The following is a 27,907-nucleotide window of genomic DNA, read 5'->3' as shown; positions in this document are numbered from 1 at the left end:
TTGCGTTACTCTATAAAATGCCGGCGTAAGAGAGTGCGTCCACTCCAAGGAGAGATGGGCTTCTCACAGTCTCCTCTCGTTGAAAGCGAAGCACTTAGATGGGTTATTAGCTGACCGCCGATGCTTGTTGAGATTGTGCACGCACAAGCAATCATTCACCGCTCCCTTAGAATAAACATTCATGGTTGCGGCTCGAACGAAACTGCCCCCCCCCCCCCCCCATTCACACTCCCGTGACTTCTTTCATGCTCATTAAAGACGACCGTGCCATTTACACTCTGCTTGAGCATTCGATGGCGGGTCAAACACAAGAGGGGATGTTAGCCCTCCGAAAGACGGAAATGGGCCACTTCATGTTTTGTTTTATCTCTGCTTCAGTCACACTCACCACCCCCACATACGCCCATTTACTCAAAGATAGAGCATACGATACAGGGAGGAATGTTATCAATTTGGACTTATTAGACAGTTATAGTATACCGAGCTTACCGGGATACTGGGCATACCGCGATACCGGAATCGAAGTGCACATGTGCATATACGTACGGTACCTTTACTGCTTACGGAACGCGTGGTATTTTTCAGATTTAAGGTTACCATGGTAGCGTAAGTGTACGTCGTGTATGTAAACATGGCGGCGCTCTTGGATGCCCACTTCGAAGCGATTTTGGCGCAGTTGCTGAAAAATTCACTTTGTTCACAGCAAACGACTGTTTAAAGTGGCTTCGCTTGCCTTCGGTCAGCTTCGATGACCGAGTATTACGAGTAAGATTGCGTAATTTTTGAGATAGCTTCCAATTTCGAACGCGTCTAGGCCCAACTACAAGATCGATGCAAACAAATCGGCAACATAAATGTTTTTGCGTATGGTGCGTGGTTCATATTTACTTTTATTAGTAGTAAAATAAACTTGCGACAATGCTTCGCGCGGTGGCATAGGCAAACACCCTCGTTTTCTTTTCCTTTTCACCGTTTTCAACTTATTAACCATCCGATAGGTGACGCCACCGTCTCAGCTGGGGCACGTAAACCACACAAACGCTATCCCGTTTAACTATAGACGCTGTCCACAACGAAAGTTTGCTGCACGGTAACGTCATTCCCTTAACCTCCGCTATCACATTAACCGTGAACTATAAATGTCTAATACGGAACATGACGGTGATGGCAATGGCGATATCAATGGCAACAACTCACAGAGCGTGTCCACGTGATGGCTGTCGCAATAAAAATTAGGCAAAGTGAGTGACACCATATAAAGGAACCAATGCTTACCGGGCTATCCTGTTGTTGTCAGTCTTGCGGACCCGCCGCACACAAGAGATGTTGGCCTTCATGAGGTAGTGTTGTGCCAAGTCTGGTAATATAGACCATTAAAATAACACTACGTTAAGAGCACTTGCAGCAATCATGACCCAATTAACTGTTTTTCTGTCAAAGCATTACATTCTTTCCCTCTTACACCACATAATTTTACTGTGAGGTACGAATATGATACCAATTATATTTTTTTGACACTAAGTGAAACAAGTTAATAAATGAGAAAAATGCATATTGTCAACCATATCTTACACAGTGGCCGATCCAGAGCTCTGGAGGTGGGGGTACGACTATGCACCCTAAAGCCTGTGTCAGCACCCCACCACCCTCCCTTCAGTGCCAGTCATAGACCTCCTATCCCCGATTAGGACAAAGGAGAGGGACCACTGTGAGCACAAATTAGCAGTACTGATGCTGTGATGAGGTTCTTCTGATGATAGCAACCACTGAAAACAAAGGAATCAGGACCACCCCTCGCCGATCTTATTTCATGTGACTGCCCCCCCCCCCCTAAAATGAGTGGCTAGATCCGCCCCCGTCTTACGCTTGTTTCTGCTGAAGCTTAACCTGATATGAAAACGAGCATTTGAACGAAGGGCACTTAACTTGATCAAGGGCTATCTTGCATTTGCAGTAATTTTGAATAATAGGATGCGATAATACAAGTCTAATACCAATTATGTTTTACGTCATGACAAACTGCGTTAAACTGATCCAGGCGAGCAAAATTTATATGAAAAAACAAGCCCTCTCTGCACACTGCCCATGCATGCATAAAGAAAAAGAAACATTGCTGTTGAGGGTTGCTCATTGTATCTTTTTTATTTCTTCACAGGAAAGTATCGTTGATTGTACAATAAAGTGAATGAGGTCAAATTTGATTACTATGCAACACTTCTTCATGGCAATACAGCTACTCACCAGAAATGCCCTTTTCTGTGATCACCAAATCAGGCTTCAGCTTGATAATGTCAGAGCAAATCTGCTGGATGTATTGTTCCTCAATCTCCAGGATCTTGGTGAAGTCCTCTTCCCGTGAGATCTCAATGTTCGTCTGCAACAAAGTACGTCATCAAGTTGAACACTTGGTGGAGGCCACTTTGAACATACTGCTTGAAAATTTGCTTGTTCGGAAACAATACAGAAGAGGCTAATCAAACCAGGATGGAAGGTGATAATGAAAGTCAATCAATGAAATAGCACTCAATAAATGTGTTTATAAAGCAGTATCGTTACTACAAGCAGAGTCCTTCAATACTTTTCTGGTCATTAAACTTCTCCGTAACCCTATGGGAGAGCTTCATATGGTGACCAAAACTCCCGTGCGGTGGCGCTACAAGTCTGGTGAAGGCGGCTGCATTTGCAGTGCGTTGGAGCGCGAGCTTACTGGTTTGTTTGTTGTGTGGTATAGCTTTCTACACTCATCACGGGCGGCAAACTATGTGAACTACCATGCCTCTGACGTGCTGCTTTCCTGGTTGCCGCTCTGGCTATCGGAGTAGTACGGAAAAAGCTTCGCTGTTCTGCCTCCAAAGTGACCGCGAACAACACGACAGGTGGAAGCGAGCCATTCCACGACAGGAGACGAGCGCTTTCGACTTCCAAGTCGAAGGCCGTCCATGCATGCGAGGAACATTTCGACACCACGGACATTATTCGAGACGATGAGTTCAGAATAAGTGGTCAATCTGTGCTTCTGCAGCGCGAGAAGCCTAAGCTCCGCGTCTGTGCCATACCCCGGATATTTGAAAACCTGCCGGCGTATCTTACGAAGCCCAAGCCACGGTTCCGCTCACAGCGAGAAAATCCGCCTGCAAAACGTCATCGCGTTTCATTGCCGAACAAAGATGGCACTGCAGCTTCTCTGAGCTCCAGCACAGAGTCCTGCGATCCCGAAGCAGCCGGAGATGATGGTAAGCCTCCATTCGCGTTGCCTTGTTTTCTTGTTTCACTATGTTGAGAGCCTGTATCGCCTGTCTGCTGCGTGATGTCGCATTATATTGATCCATATTTCTTCGTTTAACAGGTGGAGCGATAAGCACTGGAAGCTGCACAGAGACGGCATGCCAGGCAGAGGGAAATGTCTGCTCCATCTCAAAGCTCCACGCAGGTAAAGACCAGCTTCGAAGCATTAAGCAACAAATTCGTTTGTGCCAAGTGAAGATTGCAAAATTTACAGCGCAAGCGAATAGGAGCAGAAGATCGCACCAAGATGTTCAGAAGCTTTCAGCTCGAGAGGAGCTCATTTTTGACCACTGGCTCATGAAAGCCAACGCGAAGTCTGCAACAGCTGTGCGGTAAGTTCCAAATACCCCATCACACATGTAACATTGCTTTTGGATTGCCCTTTTTGCATTTCAGAATATTATCTCAAGGTGTAACCTTCATTTATTCATGTGTTTATATTTGTTTTACCACAAACAATATGTTATTGAGGCAGATATTGGTTTGGCCGTTTTGTTTTGTGTAATACCGTAATTACTCGAATCTAACGCGCACCTTTTTTCCGGTTAAGCGAGTTCATAAATCGCATGCGCGTTAGAATCGAGTACGAAAAAAAAAAATACGTTCAATCTATTGCCATCGGCAAATCCAAAATGGCCGCCCCCTACGTGCGTCGGCATGGCGCGTCAGCCATTTCTGCCTATGTGTTTCCCATGTGCGGCACTTCGTACGTGTGCTGAGGAGTTCGTCATCTAGTAGTGCATTAGCATCGACGGCGTGGAAGGACCGACTCCAAAAACTAGTGCACCACGATGCCGCTTTTAAAAGAAAAGCCATCGCGTGTGCGGAAACGGACGGAAATCGGGCCGCATCGCGGTCGTTCGGAGTTCCCGAAACGTGCGTGCGGGATCGGCGGAAACAAACGCAGAAGATTGTAGACAGCAAAGCTTCACGCAAAGGCTTCAGTGGACTACAGCAGGGTCGGTTTCCGCAAATTAAAGAGCTGCTCGGCGAGTTGTTGCTTGAGCGGCAGAGCGGCCCGTGACGACAGAACTGCTCCAAGTGCGGGCTATGCAATTAGTCTTAGAAAAAGGTCTAGTGTGGAGCCAGTTTAAAGCGAGCAGGTGCTGGCTAACTAACTTTATGAAAAGGAAAGGCTTTTCCCTCCGAAGGGGAACATGCATATCCGAAAAGTTTTGCGGAGGAGTACGATGAAAAGCTTCACAGTTTTCAGAGGTTCGTCCTAAACATGCGGCGCAACAACGGCTACCTGCTTGGGCAAATCAGGAATGCCGATCAGACGCCTCTTTACTTCGACATGCCTGGCACCACAACCGTCGAGAAGAAGGGGGCGAAGCAAGTTCGCGTGCTGACATTGGTCCACGGTAAAACTACAGTGACGGCAATGCTCTGTTACACGTCAGATGGGCACAAGCTTCGCCCGTACCACATATTTAAATGGAAGACGCTCCCGAAAGGAGTCGTTTTTTCGAGTGGTGTGATCGTGCGGGCCAGCGAGAAAAATGGGTGCGCGTTGCAATCGATGTCTTACGTTTTTTTTTTTTTCGCGGTGGAAATCGGGTGCGCGTTACAATCGAGGGCGCGGTAGAATCGAGTAAATACGGTATTATTTCTAATTTTGGAAAAAATTACAGGGTTGTTTGGGCAAATATATTGTCTTCATTTTTTGTAACACCATTCTCATAATTTGTTGTTTTGCATGAATAGTTTCCAGCAAGCTCATTGTGGAAAACGAATTGGCAATTAATTCTCTCCAAGTATGACTGCTTGCTGCTAAAGATAAAAGTCCACAGCAGTCTACACTTTTCTTCATGAAAATGAATTTCTGCTCCTTCCAAATCCCCAAACCCTCTATGGCTACCTCAGAAATCTGAAAGCTGATTTTGGCTTCGATAGCACTTTGTTCACAGTTCTGTGTGAAAAGCTAGAAGCAGTTCCAGAAAGAGAGCGTCGAGGTAAGAAGCAGTGGGAGGAGTGTGTCAAGCACTGACCATATGAGTTTTTCTTTTAACACCATATACCTACGTGGACAGCCGGGAAAGTCGCTGAAGTGTGTAGCATTTACTCATATCCCCCTACGCGCGACCTATATGCTGCTTCCATTTCGTGAGTGTTTTTCTTTATGATGTTGACGCTCACTTTCCAAACCTAGATTATTTTTTTTTACATTATTAGCACGCTATAAAATCACACAGACACAACGCTAACCCAACGTGCTGTACGTTTGTACACCTATTTGCCAAGCACAGCATGTCGCCCAGGGCTGTATATACCGATTTAAATCTGGTGCTAGTTAACTCTAATGCAGTAAACTGCAAAGACTAGTAAAAAAACGAAAACGCCAGATGTCCACCTTCTCATAGCGAGAACGTAGCGGCCGTGACTACCACAACGAATGAACGCTGCAACATATACGCCTCAGTAACACGCGAGGCCTTGCCTCTATTTCACAGATAAGCTACTCATCAACTGAATAAAAAACACACACACTTCCCTCGCGTTTTTACAGGTGCAAATCAAGAGCAGATGAAATTAGGCGCTTTTCCGACAGAGAAACAGCCGGCCCGCAAGCACCGCCGGCTGCTGGCGAAGCCTTCATGCGAACAGGGACGATCCTAGCGGCAGCTTTTGTCCCTGAATGAAACTTGGGCCAAACTTTTGTTACTAGAAAAGCATTGAAAGACTCTGCCACAAGCAACACGGTGTGAAACATTTGTAACAGAGGGTTTCTTCGTTGATTCCGGTGTTGTCCACCTCCGGGTTATAGAAATGTTGAAAGAAAGGAACTTTCAAATGACACACAGAGATGAATCGAGTACTTCGTAGTAAAAGAACAAAACCTTACCTGGCTCTCCCCCTTCTTGTACTCAAGGTTGCAATCCAGAAGCACAATCCGAGGCTTTTCAATCCTCCTGCAATGTTGCGCAAGACTGTTAAAGCCCAAGTGCAAGAAAATTTTACAGCATATTGTATATGTATGTATGTGTATACAGTTAAACCTGCTTATAACGAACCTCCACATAACGAATTCCTCGATATAACGAAGTTTTTCAATTCACCGGTGTTGCTCCATAGAAGCACATGTATTTGTGACCTCTATGTAACAAATTAACAGCGGGAGACAACCCTGATATAACGAAATTTCCCCACGGACAATCTAGGAATTTCGCTCCGCATTTTGGCATTTTGGTACGAGCACGCATCCTTCGCGGCTGCCCCGCTACCGCTGAAGCGTGCAGCGGCGGCGCACCAAGTGAGAGAGCGCGAAGCGGCCCTTCACCCCGACGAGCGGGCGTTGCCGCCGTTCTCGCAGCCACGGGTGCATGGGCGGGTTTTCCCCTCCCTTCACTCCAAACAAACAAACCAACAAAAAACTGCTTTTGCGCGATAGCAGTGCCAAGCTTTTAGTTACGTGGCAGCCACTGACACGCGTATGCTCATGCATATGCATCAAAAGCGTCAAATGCGCCTCTCGGCGTCGGCACGTGCACTAGTACAGTACTGCACTTTGTTTAGAAGTGCAAACGGTGCCTCATGCGACTTATGAGACCATTCAGAACTGTGCATGTATTTATTTGTTTCTCCAGACTGTAGTGAGCTGAAGAAACTTTATTAGATGGTTTTGAACATTGAATATTTGTATGTGTTTGCAAGGACTGCTTCTTTTCTGTTCAGTTCTTTACTATACGCATTAACTTGAACTATATATGCATGCATCAAAGCATATTGAAAATATAAAGATATTCAGCTTAGCTATGTTAGAGAACTTGTGAAAAACTTCTGTACAGTGCTCTGGTGCAATCCTATGACCGATATCTGTCGCATAAAAAATTTCGGGCACGCTTTATTGCATTATAGGGTGCTTATAGAGAAATGAAAAGAAATTGCATTATAGGGAAATGAAGCGGCGTGGGCCACTTCATTTCCCTGCAAACTCTCGTATCCTGGCACCCATAATAAACAACTGTATGGGAGTGGGGTGCTTCGCTGTTTCAAAATATTGATGGCATTGGCTGAGATACGGCCCTTAGCGAAATTCCTGCAAGCGGCTTGCGAGTCGGTGAAGATCACCACGGCGTCTGTACATGTGGTGGTTGCTAGAGCGATTGCAGATTCTTCTGCTGCGTCTGAATTGAGTGTGTTGACCGTGGCCGACACCAATTCTCGACCTTGAGAATCTACGGTTACGAACCTGCAACCTCGCGAGTTCGCGCATGGCCTTCCGTGCCAGAGTTATTCAATTATATGAGCTGCGAAACTGCATTCCAAAATCTGGATACGCAGTTGACCCAAATTTTTGAGAGTTAGCCGACGTTCGTGCCACCTAAAAGTGGCAACACAAACCACAAATAATGCGTTTAATAGTGGGCGTGCGGATCAACAGGTGGCGCGACAATTTGCTTACTCCACACAAGGGGGCCAATAATGTGTTTGAATTTCGATACATAAAGCCTATGAGGAGTTTCGCAACTCATATGAGTGAATAACCCTGTTCCGTGCAAGTTCACTTCGGCGCAAATAAAACACCATGAAACAAACAGGCACAATGTTTGTTTGCATCGGTATGTCGCCGCGGGATTCTGTTTCCAGACAAAGCGCAGCGCAGTGTCACAGATGTTCGCTGCAATTTCTCTTCACCGGCTCACGGCTTAGAACAAACCCAAGCAGGACAAATTGTAGATCATAAGCTCACAATAATATTTACGGCATGACAGACTACCACACATAATTCTAATTCACTCTGACGAAGGGAGACGCACACAGCCAATGGTACTCGGCCTAGTTCGAAGTGAAGGCGGCTATGTTAGGCATGTTCTCTGTCGGCTGAGTAAGCGGCTAGAGTGTAGTCCGGCGCATGACGTCAGCTGAAGTGCGCGTCTATTGGTGGAGGCTCGTGTACCTCTGCCTTTGAGGGGAAAGTGCCGCTGTTTTCTTAAGTTGTACCTCACTAAAGACGCTTTTAACCTGTAGGCGCCTGCATACGCGTGCCAGTGGTCGGCACTTTAGTGTCACATAGTGCGGCTGTGCTGCATATGGAGGGGGGTGCGCTTTACCAAATAGTTTTCTGCGATATCCGTGGCATCACGCTCTTTGTTTTCGACGCCGTGAGTGTGCATAGTTTCACTGCACTTGCATGCGTGGCCCCCTTGATGACGTTCAGCTTTCCTTTTGTTTATTATGATAGCAATTGTATGGACAGTCTCGGCTGGTTTGTTGCCGCCGCCGTTCATCGCATATGTATATGTATCTGTATACACATATGAAAGCTCAAGAAAAAAAAAAGAGAGCCACACGCGCTCGGCGTTCAGCTCGTCATGATGCGGCGACATGCGCTATCCCACGCATACTGTGCCCCGCATATGGGGGGGGGGGGGGGTAGATGCTTGTACGCGCACGCTTATCTTTTGGTGGGGAGAATCGCGCCTTCGACTTTGACCAGAATGATTGCATGTAGTTGCCAGGCGCACAAAGATCACTGCGCTCGTTGGACAGGCACCGTTTGCGAAAAAAGTGCGCTTTTCACACTCAGTGAAGTATAACAACTGGGGCACTTGTTAGTTCGCACTCAAACCTGTACCTGTGATTACGTGTCGAGCGGTAAACGTTGTTGTTAGTTCGATCTCGTCCTCGTGTGCCATTTGTGCGTGTAGTCCGCTTGCCGTTCTCAGCGTTACATTCTAAGTTGTTGCTATGCCATTCAATGCTTTGCCCTTGCGGCGAAACTGTGACTTTTTAAAATTTCAGGCAACCGTATAGTCACCCCCGAGGCCATGGTGATGACAGATCTTCGGAGCTCGACTCGTCACGCCGTTCCTTCTTGAGCTGCGAGTTTGCAGGCTCATAGTTTTGGCGATTAGTTCTGGCAACTAGACGTGCGCGTTGAATGCAATGCAATGAACGCAATAGCGAAAAATTGCAGTCTTATAATAAGTAAGACTGGCAGCCAATATCACACACCCGATATCGCGGAATTTGTGTAAAACGCAGATGCGAGCAAATACGGCCGCTCCAGGATGAAGTTCTCTTTTCAAACAGTGCCTTTGCATTGAAACCGCACCCATACTCGCCGAAATGGCAAGTGTGCCAGGGATCGTGACCACCCTTAAAATCAAAGTTCATCATTGCTACTTGAACGATTCCCCCTCCCTCCCCGCGTTGTTTCACGTTCGTTCAAGACGGGTGGTTTACTTTTTTGTTTGAGCATTCGATGACAGTTCTAACACAGGATATGTTATCCTAAGCACTTTCCAGACGAAAGAGGTGGGCCGACTTATTTGATCTTTGCTTCAGCAGCGTTCGCGCTCTTTTACCCGCTCGTGAAAGTTACGATGCATGGGGACATGTTATCAATTTGGACTTGTTACGGAACATAGCGGTGACGGCAAAAGCCCGCCGAGAGCGTCCATATAATTCATAATGTAGATTTTTTTTACTGTAAAATAAGTGTTTTGGGTTAGCTCTGCCTTCAGGCCCCTGTTTGTTTAATTTGCTTGTTTACTTTCAGAATTTTCGTACCGAACCTGCATGTAACGAAGTCCTTTTTATAACGAATTTTTCCGGAAATTTATCCATTTCGTTATATCCAGGTTCAACTGCGTGTATGTGTGTGCATACACACACATGCACCGTATTTACTCGCGTAATGAACCCACCTTTTTCAGAAATGTTGACACCAATTTGGGGGAAGGGTTCGTTATGCGGAAGAAAAAAAAAAAGTCGCGGGAGTTACAACAGCGAAAATTTCACGTGACAGCTTTGCTTGTTTTGGCTTGAGAAATGCACGACCAATCTTTTTTGTAGCCAGAAGCGCTTTCCGTTTGCTCCCGTAATGAAAGCACACGAATGGAGCAAACGGAATGTGCTGTGAACGGAATGAACACCATGTGCTGTAACATGATAAGCACGGTTGCAAAACTCTGTTTTGACTTTAAATGCATTGTTATTGTGGTTTAATGGCTTGATTTAACATTGTTTCGATGACCAATTGCACTGGCTATCATACCGAAATAAAATGAACAGATAAATTTTAAAAAGTTTTCTTTTTCCAGGGACCAAGGTGAGGGATGGGTTCATTATAAGAGTGGGTTCAATATGCAAGTAAATACGATATACATATATATATAAATATGTATATATATATATAGCATTATATGCATTGTAAAACCAAGAAAATATTCGATTATTCGAACAATAGTAGTTTACAAACAGAGAATCGGTGTGTAACTTAAATTCACTAATGCTTTATAAATTTCATTTATTATAACTGTTCGTTTATACAATTCCATGCCTTCAACTCCCTCCTTAAGCCATGTCACCAAGCCGATTATCGTGAAAGTTATTGCCTGATGTGCACAGCCACTATTAGAAAAAAAAAAAAAGAGAGCAATTTCTTTTCTGTTACATCACTGAGACAATCAAATGACTACAGCCATATCTGACGTAGCTCTGAAGACATGCCATTATACTTCTGTTGGTGCTTGCACAGTAAACCTTTCCGAAAGTGGAATGCACCGGTCGGAAACACTGCTCAACCAAGCACTAACCAGCAAGCCTTGATGGGCGTTGCCAATATTAGGCAAGAAATAAATGTAATGCCTTACTCTAAGTGTTGCCTAAGGCACCCACTCTGAGGCAGCTTCTTTCATTTTATCCAAGGCAGCCTTGCATGACGCAAGTGCTGCAATGATGACACGGAATATTTGTCAGCAGTTATCTAATAGGTATAGGCATGAAAAAGTGATTTTTGAGCCTAGCTTCAACTGCTTATACGTGACTAACCTTTTCATTCGGGGGTGTGTGACATCCTTGTTCAGCATCACTCCTCGAAGAACACATGAATCCTCAATGGCACCTCCAGGAACCTAAAAGTAGTGACAATTTACAGCGTGTAGTTTCTAGACACACATAGAATTGTCTAGAACAGCAAACAAGTCATCACAGTGCTTACCTTTTCTACCTTGGCATATCGTTTGATGTCGATTTCCTTGTGGCCGCCCTCTTCTATGCAAACTGTCTTCACAGCATCGATGGCAATCTTGGAGGCCAGGTCACTCCTGAATAAAAATGCGCATGCCTCAGATTATAACTAATGAACAGTGATAAAAATAAGAAAAAATATGCATATGAGAACACGATACTATTTCCATAATAAACCATTTCATCATAATGGTGAAGCTCAAGCTAATGTCGCAGTTGGGTAATTCTGCATTGCCATGTCATCCCAAATTCCTTCTGTTAGCCAACTCCGGACACATTTGATGCTAGTTTCGGTACTTCTACTGAGCACCACGCTTCCCTTTTGCAGTAACTTCTGTCTGTAGGCAAACACACAACACTGAAATTAGAAGCTGCATTTGGAGAACCATTTTCACAGCTTGTGTATGCATGATAGCAGACTTCTCCTTTGAAACGTGTGTTAAAACTGTCCAATTACTTGTACCAGAACAGCTGACAACCGCACCAATTTCTCTGGTTGTTACGAACTCCTGCCACATGCCCCAAGTGGCACGTACTATGATGCAACTTAAACTGCAACAAAGCAGGGAGTGCTTTCATTTGGATTGAGCAAACTGAATGAGTGACTGTGCTCCAGAGGGATTAGAGGTAAGAAAAAGAAACACAGATCTCATGTGTTGTCAACAAAATACCATATGTGGCTCAGCAGACAGCATGTCAACAACAGTAGCTGCTAAAACCCCCTGGCAGCCCCTCTGCGAGATATTTGTTGAAGCTGACAGGGACTAGTGTAAAGAAAAATCTTGCAGAGCAGGGCCAGCTATAGCATGTATGTGTAAGTCAATCAGAAGAGTCAACGTGCAGGTTGTGCCATTTTACGGCATTTCAATCCCCATTTGTGCCTTAGTCATAAACGAGCATTTGCAGATGATCAAAGCACACCCAGTGTGATTCCCTAACACTCTTAAGGGGAGATGCGAGTCGAAAAATTGCGTTTTTAGCAAAATTTCTCGTATTACTGATTTTTTATTGCATTGTAATCTTCAAACCTTCTTCTTTCATCTGTGAAAATTTCAAAACTAAATTCGAACCGCAAAATGCAAAAAAATGTGTATGAAGGCATCGCGGTGGCTCAAAATTTCGTGAATTTGCGCCGATATTGGCCATCTTTGACTGCGCGCTGCACCCCGTCGCAGTGACGCCCGCCATCGCGATCGGTTGGGAGAGTTGGGTCCGGCCTTCTTACAGCTCCGACGACCGCCAGTTTCATACGTGGGCAAAAAAAGTAATAAAAAACGAGGCCTTTTTATGACAAGGTTTGAGCGGTTTAAAACGCGCGGCACCCTAAGCCGCATCGCCATTGGCTACCGAGTCATTGTCAGCTGTGTTGGTGGCGGCCATCGGCATTTGGTCCGTCTGCTTTTCTGCGCGTCTATGCATATTTCCGCGATGACAAGCCCGAAAAAGTGCAACGTGAGACCGCAGAAGTTTCGAACGAAGCACAAGTTCAAGGGAAGGCGGCGTAAAGCGCCTCGAACGACGGCGACGAATGAGAACGCGCCTACGTGTGCTAGGCCTGACGCGGCATCGACGAGTGCGCGAGCGACAGTGACTGCGATGAAGGGCTTGACGCTGCGCTTTCTTTCGTCAGTGCTTCGGAAAAGAAGCTCGGCTTCTTCGAAAAAGACGAAAGACAGCGTGATGAGGTTTGTGCAACGACAGTTTTGTGCGACACCCTCTTGCTGACGGCACTTGTGGCAGGTGCGGCATGCCCTGCTTGCGGTATTCAAAAACTTGCCGTTCAGGAGCCGGCAGAAAAGCGCAAGGGACTTTCGTCGCTCCTCGAACTTCATAGCGAAAACAGCGAATGCTCAGCGACTGTTCTTTCGTGCTCCTATACGTCACTGCGTGTTACGGCGGACGGCAGCAGCTGAGTGAGCCAACGGTACGACAGTGGGAGCTCCCGAGATAGTTTCGCTGTAAATGTGAAGGCGGTGGCGGCTGCACGCGCTGTCGGCATTGGGCATGAGCAATTGTCGAGATTTTTGCTCCATTGTTGGACTCCCAAAGCCAATGCACCACCGAGGATTTTTTTCGATAGCAAAGAAGGTGCACACCGCTGCCATGGCAGCTCCGAGTGAAAACTTGCGCCGATCCAGAGAGTTGACGAAAGAAGTAGCAGGCGAAACTGATGTGGCTGTTATGTTCGACGGCACTTGGCAGAAGAGGGGCCACAAAAGCCACAACGGGATTGGTGCAGTTATCTCCTTAGATACTGGCCTCTGCTTAGACTTCGAGGTCATATCAAATTACTGCCCGACATGCAGTAGGCACAAGGATATGGGCCCAGACGAGGAAGTGTGGCAGGCATTCCATGGCCCAGTCTGTGAAAAAAATGCAGACTGTTCCTCCCATGCCATGGAAACGGAGGCTGCAATGCGCATTTGACAGAGAACATTGACTTATGACACCCCACTGCATTTCATGACATTCTTGAGTGACGGTGACAGCAAAGCATATAGTGCAGTTGCAGAGTCAAAAGTCTATGGTGCTGTCAATATAGAAAAAGAAGACTGCACTAATCATGTGGCCAAGAGACTTGGGACCGCGCTACGGAAGCTGCATGTGCCATTACCACGAGGGCAGAAAACGAAAGAGCCAGCCATTCAGAAGCTCCAAACATACTATCAGATTGCCATAACAAGCAACAGGGGGAGTGTACGGGATATGTACACTGCAGTATGGGCTTCGTACTTCCACTCATGCTCTACTGACAATGCTGGCAGCCACAAGTTTTGCCCTGCAGGAACAGAGTCGTGGTGCAAACATCAACGCGCTGAAGCACTTGGTGAACCTGCACCACGCCACACACCTCTCCTGACAAAAAAAAGCACAGGGATTGGCTGTTTTGCCCATTTATAAGCGGCTAACGGATGAGAAGCTCCTTGCTCGATGCATCAAAGGGAAAACCCAGAACGCATCGGAATCCCTGAACAGCAAAATTTGGCTACTTTGCCCCAAGACTAAGTTTGTCTCCCGAACGGTTGTCAAGACTGCCGCAGCTATGGCAATCCTGTGGTTCAACAAGGGTCATGCTACTTTCGAGCACATCCTGGAAGAGCTCAACATACTGCCATCTAGAGATCTAGTTACTTTCAGTGATTCCCGCGATGCGAGGCGCATCAAGAGAATGTCCGAGCGTCTGACAGCAGAAGCAAGGGCCCACCGTCGTCGTGGAGTGAAAAGGGCACGGCTAGAAGAGAGTGCTCGCAAGGACCGTGAGGGCACAACCTATGCTGCAGGACAGTTCTAGTAACTTGCAGTGCTTTTCAAAGTTCTGTTGAACATTATGACCAAAGATTATGCATTTATAACAACTCTGTGATAAAAAAAAAAAAAAAGGTTTCAAACTTTCAAATGCGTTTTTCTCCTTTTGCAGTTTTGAGTGATCTGTGCTTCTTATACACGCTAGTTCGTATACTTAGAATTGTCATACCTCTATGAAATTTTGCACATAGCATGATGAAGGCCCATAGAGTGCAAGTATCTATTCAGATTGTCAGTGCTGCTTCAATTTTATTATTGTATTTCACCTTTTCACACACAAAATTTATATAGTTTTTTGCACTCTACAGTTCCAAAGGATCATAGTCAGCTATATCTGCATGCTTTATCTCAAATTTTTATAGGTCAGAATTGTTGCATAACAATGGCCATAATTTTGCAGTATCTGACCTGCAGAAAGAAAACCAAGCAATCTACATGAAAATAAATGACATATTTGAAAAGAGGAGAAAAAAACTATTAGCATGCCAATTTGTGTTAAATTCAGACTCTTATTAAAGAAAATCATTTTTCGAGTAGCATCTCCCCTTAAAGGGGCCGTTTCAGCTTTGGGCTATTCGGCAAGCTCAGGATGCCGCCTGGGTCCAAAGAACCGCCATCATAATCGACGAAGGGTGAGAAGGGACAAGGGTTAATCCCCTTTTCCCCCATTTCGCCCGGTGAAAACTGCCGAACTTTAAATATAATTTATTCATTCATTCTTAAAGAGGCCTGGCAACACTTTTCCAAGTAATCATCTAATAGAATAAAAAGAGTTTATTACATCACGAATTGACAGCCGCAATAATTTTTACAATCCATCAAGTATGACGAATTTACAGAGATTTGACGCACAATGTAAGCGCCTTTTTTCCTCTTCTCTTTTCGTACCAGCAAGCACGCTGAAAGCTACGCAGGGCAAGGGATAACAATGGGACAAGAATATGCGTCCCTTCAACAGCATGCATAATGACCTTGAGCACTTAAAAAAATTTGTCCCCCCCCCCCCCCCCCGAATGTGCAGCCTACTTTCAGTCTGATCGTGAGCACACACACAGATACGAGACAGCATTGCTTGGGAGCCATGGTAACTATGTCGCCCGCCATGCAGAGGTCTGCCTACAGCCGCATACTTGGTCATATGGCGCAGTGATTTAGGTACATGGTGGCATCACTCGTAGAGAAGAGGGAGCGAGAATAGTAAATTCCAGGCTGCGTATTGCGCTTTAATGCCTGGTTCTCCTGTTATCAGGAGCCTCGACTATAAACTGTCAGAGTTTCCTGACCCCGACGAAAAACTGTTGGAGGTGAAATGATGATGAAAAAAAAAAATTTTTTTTCATGAAAGAATTATGCAAATATAATTGCAGTGGATGCAAGTGAAGCTTTCATGTGCAACTTTCACATTAGAGATAAACAGAACATTATACTCATTTCAGAGCCACTGCCTTAACAGCCTGTCACGTGTGTCATGAGTTAAACCCATGGAGCACAGAAACGAAAGATTCTCTAGGCAACGAACGGAGTTCATGGATCACTTCTTATGCATGACTATGCATTTTGGAACGTGTAGTTGTAGGCCTGTGTGCCCTTACCTTATTTCATTATTGTATGAAGAAATAAAATTAGAACAGTAACAATAATTATGCCTCAATTCTACAATTTGCTATGAATGACACAAATGCCTGAATCATGACCAGCCAGAGCTTCTTCACATGTTCATTTGAATTTATGCAAATAATTTTTGATGTATCTCCCTCTTCTTCGAATGTGATTATCAGTGAGATGGTGTAACAGCATACCATTTGTTGATGAACTTTGTTCCAATGCAGCTCTTGATGATCTCAGTCATCTGTTGTGGGTTGTTGACATCAACTGGAGTGCTGAAAAGTGAGGAAGAGGCAAGTGTAAGTGTCCATCCAGGTTGCCATGAAAGCATGAGAGGCATCTCAAGTTTCCACCAACCTGACTTTCTCTTTCAGAATGGTGATGATGTCCTCAAGTGCCTGGCGATACGCACTGATGATGACTGTTGGGTGCATGTTCTGATCCAAAAATGGCAGCGCAGCACTGAGAAGTTCGCCAGCTGTAAATCAACATAGTGAACAATGTGAATGTAATTACATCATGGGACTGCGATATACAAAGGTGAAATTGCCGAAATAGAATTTGGAGCAATTCTTTCGAGCAGCAATATGTTACTTTTAAAGCACTGAAATCAAAATTTCGCCGGTGAGACGATGCAGAGCTTCTTATGACATGAAGGCCACTGGAGCGCATCTTGTCCCTTGCTACGGAGCAGTATGACCCGTTCAAGAACTGTGCACAATATAGTATTTTTTTAATATAAGATGTGCAAGAATGGAGAGAAATATGTTTGGATGCATATATTAAAACACCAACCTAAGCGGAGTGAGACTCGTGGAAAGAGGTGATGCTAGATGAAATAGCGAAGCTCATTGGACATCATTTATAGCGGGATTATTCATATCACAGCACCCATCTATACTAGAACACCTGCAGCACCCATCTATACTAGAACACCTGCAAGCTCTCAACGGAGAAAATTAAAAAAGAAGAAGAATAAGAAGAAGAAGAAGGGAGAAAAGTATAAGAGTTCACTAGTGTTTCATGAAAAACCAAGAAGCACTACTTCACAGCATGGCCCCAGCAATGAAGCAGCACCTCGGTTCTGATGTTTGTCTACGAGAATAAAACAATTTTGTACAACATGTATTCTTTTTGTACTGTTTCTGGGTTGCTTACATTCAAAATTTACATTCAGAATTTTTTTTTTGTTTTGAATATTGCATGTATATTGTTTTCTATTGCACTGTTTACAAGCTGGCATCTAAATATTAACACACTTCTCACATTTTTATTTATTCCAAAATACTTGTTTTTGTAGCTATGAAAAACAATTTCATTGTGCGAAATTTGGTATGTTGCAATGCCTGCTGGCGTAGTTCTCGACCCTGCCAAAATAATTGTCTAGAAACATATGAAAGATAGCACCTAAGCTGCGGTGGTTCATCCTGTACCTACCATAGTGTGTATCCTGTGTGCCGTGATAACAGTTTGTGCCATAAAAGTTTACTGCGCCCCTGAACTTGACCGATGCAACTGTGTACCACAATAGGTTATTAGTTTTTTCGAAAAGTGCATAGATCAATCGATTCCGACTTCTGTGAAATTACCGTGATGATTTTGCACGTAAGCACCAGGATAAAATGAAGGCGAGGTGGCAGTCACAAACAAATGCGAGTAGGACTCATCACCAACAACTTTTACACGAAAAGTATCGTCCACTATCTGCTCAGGCACGGGTTCGGTGCCATGCAACTTTGCACGCTTTCAATAGGTGACAACCTGAACACGCTGGGTTGCAGAGTGCTGCTACCTCTTTGTGTGAGACTGTGTTCAAGTGCACACTGCTTTGAAAAAAGTAGGCAGCTCACTGTTGCAGAGCTTTGGGGAACTGTTGTAGAATTGTTGGGGTACACTAAGAAACATTGCATTATCACAATATCGTGCTAAACACGAGTATGGCCCATCAAGCGTCGATTCAGTTCCAAACTTTGGCAAGCTGATTCTCCATCCATTTCAATTAGTCATAATTAGTATACTAGAGATAAGACATACAAGTAATGCCCCCTTTACCTTCTTTACAATCACTGTCTCTAGGTTTCATTAGTAATGCACTCAGGCACTTCTGTAATTAGAACTACTGCTACCCAAACATGCTCTAGTGCTGCCGTTCTCTCTAATGCAAAGAGCATGAGTTCTTTGCCTCACCAAGTATGATGACAGATGTGGTGCCATCCCCAACTTCCTCATCCTGAGTGCGGCTGATCTCAATCATGGACTTGGCAGCTGGATGCTGAACTGTGATCTGCGGAAGAGTTATTGCTAATTAATATCTGCAAACTGCTTAGATGCATTCATGACATATACAATGGCAGCCCACATGATTAATGAAATAAAGAGAAATAATATAGGGCACTTGCCTCTCGCAGAATCGCATTTCCATCATTCGTCATGATGATGCCTCCGATGGGATTCATAAGCATCTAGAAGTAGAATGGAAGAAAGCACAAAAGAGACCACAATATTGACACTCTGATAAACATTGACAACAGCAGCAGCAGTAACGACAATAACAAAAGACAATAGGATTGCAGGATGGACAACAATGCCACCAGTAATGTTCAGCCCGTTTCATTACTCTTTTACTTGGGAGCAATGTATAAATCGTAAATGTGATATGTTTCAGTCTATCATGATTTTTAACTGATGTAGTGTCACTGCTAATATGACAGCATGAAAACATAATTGGTAAGTGCACCGCAAAGAGGTTGGTTGGTGTATAGACTTACTGCATACCTCACCAACCAAACAATTTGTTGCCTATCGGAATTCCTTTACCTTTACTTCAAGGTGTGACCCATTTTCAGCGCACACATTCCAAGTGCGTGCCAAGTTAGACATGTCATCGTGTCTGCTAAGTAAGCAACATTTCCCAGCACAATTTGCCTAAGTGCCTACATATTGCTACCAATATCTCTAGAAAATGTGAAAGTACACGTAACACACCCATAATCCCCAAGCTATTGCTAGCACTTGGGTGTCTTAAAAATATCCAAATATCCGAGCCATTTCTACCGATCGCTGTAAATCAATGCCAGACATTCATTTGCAGTTTTAATGTGTTTGTCGGGCCCATCAGAGATATCTGGTCTTGCCGTAACTAAGCAATGCTAATGACATTATGATGACTTTCAAATACTGACAGGGGCCAGCCTGATGCAAAGTATACGAAATGCCTACTTGCGCACGAACAGGTATCCATGGTGGGGGCCGCTATCTCCACCGTCGGGAGCAGCAAGGCAAGGCAGCAGAAGCGACCAGCGCGCCTCTATCGTCCGCGTCCCAATGTGGGTCGCTCGCCGGCCGAGCCTGACGCAAAGTGATACAGGTGCACTAGACACGCGCGCAGACGCTCTCCAAAGTGAACGAGACACCGACGCGCGCGCGCATTTGGAAAACAGTGGCACGCGCCTGTTGCGGGTGAACCTGTTGAGTGAGCCATCGGTAGCCATGACAACGTCATCAACGTAGCAGACGTCGCGATGATCTGTTGCCGCCGACGGGAAGGACGACGACGGAGCGTAGGACGGGAAAACAGTAGTGAGTAGAGCATGCAACTTTCCTTCTGGCCAACGCAACCGGAGAGAAAAGCGAAGAAAGCAGAGCCGTGGTTAGCGCGTTTCCACCGCGTGCCCCAGCTGCTCCTTCATGTGGCTCCCGTCATGCACCGCGATAGTAGTAAACAGTCAGCCTGGTTTTGGAAACCACACGACGCGCGGTTGAAGAGGCGCGGAGCAACGTCGTAACAAACGCTCGAAGTTGGGTGCAATCGGTGAAAAGCGACGTGAGAGCTTTTTTTTTTTTTTCGTACGCATAACGGCAGCACGCCGTTGGTCCTAGCGTACGTCGGGACGCCGCTTGCACGTAGACGAGGCTGCTCGTTATTGCTGCTACAAACAGCTGCAGTTTTTTCGACGGCACACACACACGACGACGACGGTGACGAAAACGTGGGCCTGGCGAGACGTTCCCGATTTAGCGAGCGAGGGCTGTGGTCCGTCCTCGCACCCTCTTCATCGCGATAGCGCGCCGTCTCGCCCGAGGTTTTCGTCAGTCCCAGGGGGTGGGAGGCGGGACCGTCATCAACAGCCCGGGCTTCGTTCGTGCACGACGTTAAATCGAACCACCGTGGTCCCGGCGAGGTAAACAAAACCGCGCGACACGTCGGTACCACGCGGACCTCTCGCGTATGCAACCAAGTTTCGGCTCAACAGGCGCGACCAACGATGAATCGATCGAGTACCGGGCGTCCACGTGGGCTATCGATACGTGATGGCTCTCTTCACGCAAATATTTATTTAATGTGTCTCGCCTGTTCTCCGTTTCGCCTACAAACCGCCCAACGCATCAAAAAACAAAGCGCGTTCAACGTCGCAAAACAACCATGCATACACCGCGGAAGCGCAGTTATAGGCGCTTTTGTTTTTGCGACTCCAAACGACAGCGGAAAAGCCACTAGATGTTTTTTTCTTCTTCTGGAGGCCGCACTACAAACGCGACGGTTGCATTCGAGCGAGCGCGCAAGCGAAGACAATGGTCATTTCAACTGTCACCACGTGCGACGTATTCGGTTTTTGTTACGAATGCAAGCGCGCGATCTTACCGACAACCTTCTTCTCATCGGGGAAAAAAAAAAACAAGAAAAGCGCTTCTCCACGCTTCCGACTAGCGCGGCCGGCCCACTTAAGTACAGTACGACTGCGAGCGCCACCGCGGCTTTGACCGGTCGTCCAATTCCAGCCGCGAATAAATGAAAGGAATCGGCCACCACCTGCGCTGCTGTCCGGATACACAATCGCACCGAGACGACGCGGAAAAAAAAAGCGACGCGGCCTTGGAGACGTGGAAAGCTGCTGCACCGAGTTCTGCTCGGGATTTGCATCGCGCAAAAGGCAGAACGCAACCCCCCCCCCCCCCCCCCCCCCGGTGCGCGCACAGCGCCGGAGTATCGCCACCAGCAGCGTGCCATACTTCCTAGTGCGTCGGCGCACATGCATACACAGTCTATATGGTGTGCTTCTCGTTAATCTGAAGCTTTGGAGTACGCTTGCATGCTCCGGAACTTGCATCTCGTCACGAGAATACAGACAATGAAAGCAAGGCGGTACATTTACACAAGCCTAGACTCTTAGCTGAATTACGATGTCGAAAGTTATTTAGTGTCTTATGAATAGGATACCCTTATCAAGTTCTTGCATTTCAAAATACCGAACGAAGACAGAGCGCCGGAGATAAAATATAGAAGTTGGCTGAGCAGCAGTAAGCAGTGCAAAGCATTCCAAAAACTGCGATGAAGGACACCGGCTAAAAACCACAAAAACTCTTGCGCCTTCTTTTAAAGAAAGGCAGCAAAAGGGACCAAGTCGTGGACACTATTTTTAGGTAGTCCTTCTGGACTGTCGCCTGAGTGTTACAACTGCACTTAGAAAAGGCAAGCAAGACTAGAGGTGACAGACCACCTGGCAATTTCTCACAGTTGAGGCAGTTCGAGTGGAGTGGGCTTTCCTGCACTGGATGCAGACAGTGAAAGAATGCAAGCAAATCTCTAACAAAAAAAAGGGACAGCACAGGTCAATGCACACTTGTGTACATTACGGCTACTCGCAAAGGCAAGGTCATTATTATTTTAAGCTACGTATAACCTGTACTCCAAGCAATTATCTTTTTTACAGACATCTGGCATTTTATTTCAGGCGGGATTCTTCCTGCATTTCTATTCACTTTTCTATTGCCTGTTGTGCAGAGCAGTTAGCAGTAGGAGTAGTAACCGTAAGTGAGCCTGACTAAGGAAGATAATGGTATACATAGAAAAATGGCCGAATATTGTCTCCACTGTCAAACTAATTGAAAGGCTCTATAGTCAATGATAGAAAAGTCGACTAACAGTGTCAAGAAGGTCAGAGATACACATTCCTTACATGCATACGATAAAAAAATATTAAGCTAGATGGAATATACTTGTGATAGCCAAACTGCAAGTGTTCCCCCCATTTGACGTTGGTGGCCAGACAGCATCTAGGCTGGCTGCAACTAGAAACTGACGCAGATGGTACAACTAAGCAAATCAATTTGCAGATATAATACTTGTGCAGGTAACTGCTCTCAGCACCTCTTTTCATTTGTTGTAAACACGCAGAAAACTGCTGCTAATCCGCAGGTCGCGGGATCGAATCCCGGCTGCATTTCCGATGAAGGCGGAAATGTTGTAGGCCTGTGTGCTCAGATTTGGGTGCACATTAAAAGAATCCCAGGTGGTCAAAATTCCGGAGCCCTTCACTACGGCGTCTCTCAATCATATGGTGGTTTTGGGACGTTAAACCCCACATATCAATCAACACGCAGAAAATGTTTGAGGTGACTGTACAAATCACGAAGGCTCCCTTGGAAACTGACATTTTCTACGCATGATCTAAAATGAGCACTCAAGTGCAAACACCTTGCTTAAAATGTCAAGGAACTTAGTTCATTATCGTATGCTATCAATTACTTTCCTAACACCACAATGACAATTTGTTGATTCAATTCCAGCCAGCCCATTTTACTCAGTAAAATTGTGCATCAAGCTTCTGTAGAGTTACCGATGAAAGGACGAGTCACTGAGACGCATTTTTAAAAGCACTACAAGAATGCCCGTAAGACTGGGAAAAACTTAATAGCTGAACAGGTTTTAAACAGATGTGCTAATGCAAATGAACAGCACGGAAAGGAGCAAGCGCAGGGAACACAAAAGCAGATTTTTTGCAGCATGTACTGTATGTAACGTGGGCGGTTTCTCAAGTTGATAGTGACTATTGAACACATCTACTTGATTGTAAATGAGGGTTTTAGCACAGCGTAGACCTGCATGCACGTGCGTAACCATAACATGTTTTACACATAGCAAGAACAACGGATTCAAAGTTGTTCACTACAACTAGGTGAAACAAACCATAATTTGCCATCATGTGGCCATTGTTACAGTATCCGTTATATTGTACTCGATGAGTCAAGCAAAAACAAATGATGCAAAGTGTTTATTGTTTACTGAACAGCCAAGCGCATCTTATTAGATTGAGAAGAGCATTCTAAAATAAGCAATCCAATTTCTAGTTTCCCCCTACATGGTGCATAGTGACTTTTTTTCCAGCATTTAAAACGACCGTGGAACTTGACTTAAAACTATACAACTGCACTTAGGGTGCTACTGTATCGCAGCCCACTCTATAATGTGGTTAGACAATAGCGAAATGAGCGGCTGTGGCCATAAGCACCAGCTTCACAGCATGTTGGCATTTTCAACTAATGCAATAAGAATAGGCTGATGGTTCACATGTACAGTTCCATTTGAATTTCTCATTTACAGATAGTTTCAATGTGCTTCTTAAGATATACAGAGAGAAAGTGAGAGATTGTTTATTAGAAAAGCAGATTTTTACCAGTGTCTATATTCGCAACTCAAATGAACATGAGAGGGTGCTGCGGAGTGGCAGCATGGCGGATTCACAGAGGTCACCGTGTCCACTGTGACTAACAAAAATAATTAGTTTCCTGCAGTGTGATGGCAGTTCACGGTGCTTTGTAGAAGGGGATCTGGTTGTTGATGCAGAGCGTCTTATTTTAGTCGGCACCAGTGGTCCCGCAAGCGCGAGCGGCGTTCTTGAAGTGGTCACGTTGTGTGTGTAATGCACATGGCACATAGCGTCTCTGCGAAATTCGTTTACATACTTCGGGCGCCGCAGTGACACGTAACTGTATACAATGGTCATTTAATAGGTTCGAGTTAACAAGTTGACATTTGTGCCTCACCTGGGAAGAAGTCTGCTTGGCCGTTCATTTTTCTTCACGAGCGGCATCATCGTACAGTACTCCTACCATATATGATTGGCGCTTAGACTGTTTGGACCTCATACGCAGCTACTCTATACTGCCGCTAGGTGCCGCATGAATTGCTGGAGTCGCCAATATTGCTGGCATGCTACTTTGTATAGACAAGAGTACGCCCATCTCGCACTCAGGCACCTTTTGTGGTATACTCTCGCTACCAGAGATGCCGTAATTTGTTTGGAACTGCCAAGGCACACCTCGTTAGCATGGCATGCAGTGCCTTTGAGAGTTTAAAAAGTGAAAAAGCGCCTGTTTACGCTGCGCCTACTTAAAAAATGTCATCTGGCTACCACCGCGCTGTCATCTGATGCAACAACCAGCGCAAGAGGAAGAGATTGCTGAGCACTGCCTGCGAAGTTCACAGTGCATCGCGGGAATCTTGCCGGTGCAGTGTTTTGCGATTGCACAGATTTCCGTCCACAACGAAAAACGCTGAGTTCCGCCGCCTTAGGATATAATTGCAATTGGCCGAAAAACTACGAGCCCAGTAAAGTGCACAAGTAAGTATACTTATTGCATTTATTCAAGCGCGACTCCAGCTGTGCCACTTTACAGCAGCGATTTGTGTACAGTATGCCTGTAGTATGTGGCACAAAACTATTGCCGTACTCTTTCGCAGGCCACATATCTAAATATGATATACGTATTACGACTCACGCGTAGATGCACGCACCGTGCATGTTTAGTACAACCGTAACGGCCTACTATCACAATGAAAAGAGAAGTGCACGGCGCGGAAATCATGGCTTTCGTCGAACTTCGACATGCCTCGACTGTCACTAGGCGAATCTACATGCGCTTTCTGCCGGCGTCACCGTAGCATTTTAAAAGCTTGTGCTGGCTGGCACTTTTCCACCGCGTGTGTGTTCGGAGTGCCTAACAGGACTCGCAATTATTTGATGAACACATGCGGTGCACAAGCGGAAGTTGGAACCAGATTCTAGCGCTACGTTGATGCCGGCTTACAGCACAAATTCTGCCTTGTCACAGCCAACACACGCCGCAGTTTGCTGTTAGTGTTTCTTTCAGTCGTATAATACGTACCTGATGAAGTTGCTTCCGCAGTCTGCAATGCACGTGCTGCAGACATTCCTGACTGCCGAGAAAAGGTCTCGACGTTTCACACGAAATCAGCATAAAATTCCAGCAATGGGACAGCGCGAAACGTGCTAACAGTCAAACTAGGGTTGTGAAATTTCGAGTTCCATTTACGGAGCGCCTGCTCGCGTAGCAGTTGAGGGTGTTGCTTCACCGCATTTGCAACAGTTGGCGCCACGCGCTTTTCTATATAACAGCAAGCACTGAGCTTGCAGTGTTCTGGGGAATAGGGATGGGGACCTTTTCCATGTATACATAGCTATATTCACTAGGTCAAAAGCTATCAGACTATGTTGCATCTTTAATTACTGTAAGTGATTTCATAATGAACTTGCACACATACAAAAAGGTGTCTAGTTTGATATAAAACATCTAAAGAATTTATGATTTTTCTCTGCAAATTTCAGTGCACGACTTGGCTTCGTGGCACTGTTTCACAATAATGCAAGGAAGTCAGCTTCACAGCAACACGACTTTTAAAAACAATTTTACGTTTTTGTTTTGCAGTTTGTACTTGGTGCGAGTCATATCCAGGAGCAAGTCGTATATGAGAGCATACATTATAGATGCAAACAACAGCTCAACACCTTTATTCACCTTCGGGCCTACTTGTCGGGTGCTTGAAGCCTCTATTTCACACTGACCATAATTTCAGCTTTGTTCTTCAATCATAAACTCTGCGCACTACTTGGGATTCTGGAGGCAGCAGTGATCTCAAACTTTTCTCTACATGCAATATTTTCATCATTTACAACTTCACAGAGAACAGCATGTTCTTTTATTTTGTGGTAGCCATTGTTTTAAAAGGATACTAATTGCAAATAGCAATCTCAGAATAAAAGCCCAATGCTTGACATTGTCTGAAACGTCAATGTTATTGACTCACTAATCCGTGCCATTGTCGCTATCATCTGATCCGCAGTCCCTACTTTCCCCCGGAATTTGTCCACCATGCGAATATCCACTAAATTGTGCATAGGGCCGGCACGACTACCCCAGAAGACCATACTCAACTTAAACTGCCCAGAGATGGGCAGTGTAAATTGCACAAACAGTATGCAGACCACTAAAACACGGCTTCCTTAAAGTAAAGCACGAGCCAAACACTGTGAAGTTTCTGACATGCTAGTTCAACAACCCACATTGACTTAATATTAGCCTTTAGCATTCCTGCAACAGAAGGAGTAATGGTTGCAGCGAAGCATATGGCGACTACGCCTGATGAGCTGTACGCAGCGATGAGGAATCATGATATAAAGCACACAATAGTGTCTACTCGCTTCGTGCAACATCCTCCTAAAATGAACTTTAAAAAATCCTCATTCATATGACAAAGACAACTGAAGTTTGATGTATGAAGTGTTTTGGTTATTTTTGTTCTATCTAACCATAGAACCAAATTGACATGTAGAAAAAAAGTTCAATACACATTTTTCTCTGTGCTATGTGCTGGGTACTGAAAGATAATGGCCACCGGGACTTTTACATGCAAAGCAGTTTTTTGACTAGCCTGTGTAATGCTGTCCCTCCGTACACCTTCACTGTGCATGCTCGCGTCTTGTGCCGTCCCAGTAAGAGACCCGCGAAGCTGCTGCTCCTCTTTCCCTCTCTCGAGTAGTAACAAAACTGACTGCTCATGCTACACAACTATTCGCTGGCCACCCCGTATTGGGCGCGTGGACATACCATGGCACCACCGTGCGGACGCATCCCTGTGATGTATTTGGTTGGATTGCTTCGCCAGCCCTCAGCTGCTTTTGCGTCCAATTTTTTTTTATTATACTTGTTTTACGTCACTCAACAAAATCCTAAAGATACGGCTGCAGCTTCTTAACCGACTGTACGTGCGAGCTCCGAAAGAGTTTTGCGCTTCTCATGATGCCCGACTGCCAGCGTTGTCTGCTATGGCTACCTATATGAAAACCACGGGGGCCAAGTGCGCTGCTTTTGTAAAAGGTGGCGACTCATTCGGTGCTGAATTGAAGCATCAAATGGGTATTAACGCGTGCTTGCGGCAAATAGACTAATTTTTGCTAAAAGAAATGAGCACAACCATGCTATTTCATTCATTGTAGGTTTGCATATAACGACAGGCCACAGTTGACACAACAACCATGCGCAAATTTGCATTTTTGCTTAGTACATATAGCCTTACATTCACAGTGCAAGCAGATGCCCTGCTATGTGATAAGCAACACAGCATTCTTACAGCAGCAACCTTTGTGCTACGATTGTAGGCAAACGCGAGAGTCACACGATGCACGCGTGTGCCTCATTGAGAGTTGCAACTAGGTAAAATTTCCCACGAGGAAAAAGTTTCTTCTCTGCGGCATAATTCTAATATTTATGGTGAAAAGTTTGTATGATTGTCACATTATACACGCATTCGATCACCATCGAGCCACACATGAGAGAAAATAGACCTCTCCCTGTTTGTAAACTGTGTGACGTCACTGCGGGCACCCCGCCCACCATACCCTCTCTCGGAGCAGGTGTTGGTTGGCAAGAAAGTTCCTCCGATGGCATCTTTATGCATAGCAGAGCTGCGTGTCTGCATTCTTTGGACAGACATTTCTACATTGCTATGTTCTAAAGTCACAGCTTTTTGAAAGAAGGAAGTCGCGGAAGGGTCACTGCTCATAGTGTGGGAATTTGCTCGTCGTAGTTGGATGGATGGAGAAACTTTGTTTAAAGACGCGCCTTGAGAGACGCGCCTTGCATGCAGTGGGCTTCA

At 45.3% G+C, this 27,907-nt stretch overlaps 1 protein-coding gene across 1 annotated transcript in view; it reads right to left on the bottom strand.

The window, feature by feature from the left end:
* Nucleotides 1-27,907, bottom strand: part of CCT3 (chaperonin containing TCP1 subunit 3) — a 47,265-nt gene that overhangs the window by 14,294 nt on the left and 5,064 nt on the right. The window contains exons 4-12 of the mRNA XM_037412594.2: nt 18,573-18,635; nt 18,361-18,457; nt 16,531-16,651; nt 16,368-16,448; nt 11,234-11,339; nt 11,065-11,147; nt 6,131-6,197; nt 2,242-2,374; nt 1,276-1,357 (exon numbers count right to left, since the gene is read on the bottom strand). Of these exons, the coding sequence (XP_037268491.1) occupies nt 1,276-1,357; nt 2,242-2,374; nt 6,131-6,197; nt 11,065-11,147; nt 11,234-11,339; nt 16,368-16,448; nt 16,531-16,651; nt 18,361-18,457; nt 18,573-18,635 (833 nt within the window). The remainder of the gene's footprint in view (nt 1-1,275; nt 1,358-2,241; nt 2,375-6,130; nt 6,198-11,064; nt 11,148-11,233; nt 11,340-16,367; nt 16,449-16,530; nt 16,652-18,360; nt 18,458-18,572; nt 18,636-27,907) is intronic.

This window comes from Rhipicephalus microplus, chromosome 1 (genome assembly GCF_043290135.1).
Source record: "Rhipicephalus microplus isolate Deutch F79 chromosome 1, USDA_Rmic, whole genome shotgun sequence".
NCBI classification, from domain to species: Eukaryota; Metazoa; Arthropoda; class Arachnida; order Ixodida; family Ixodidae; genus Rhipicephalus; species Rhipicephalus microplus.
This window is presented reverse-complemented; position numbering and strand designations above follow the sequence as displayed.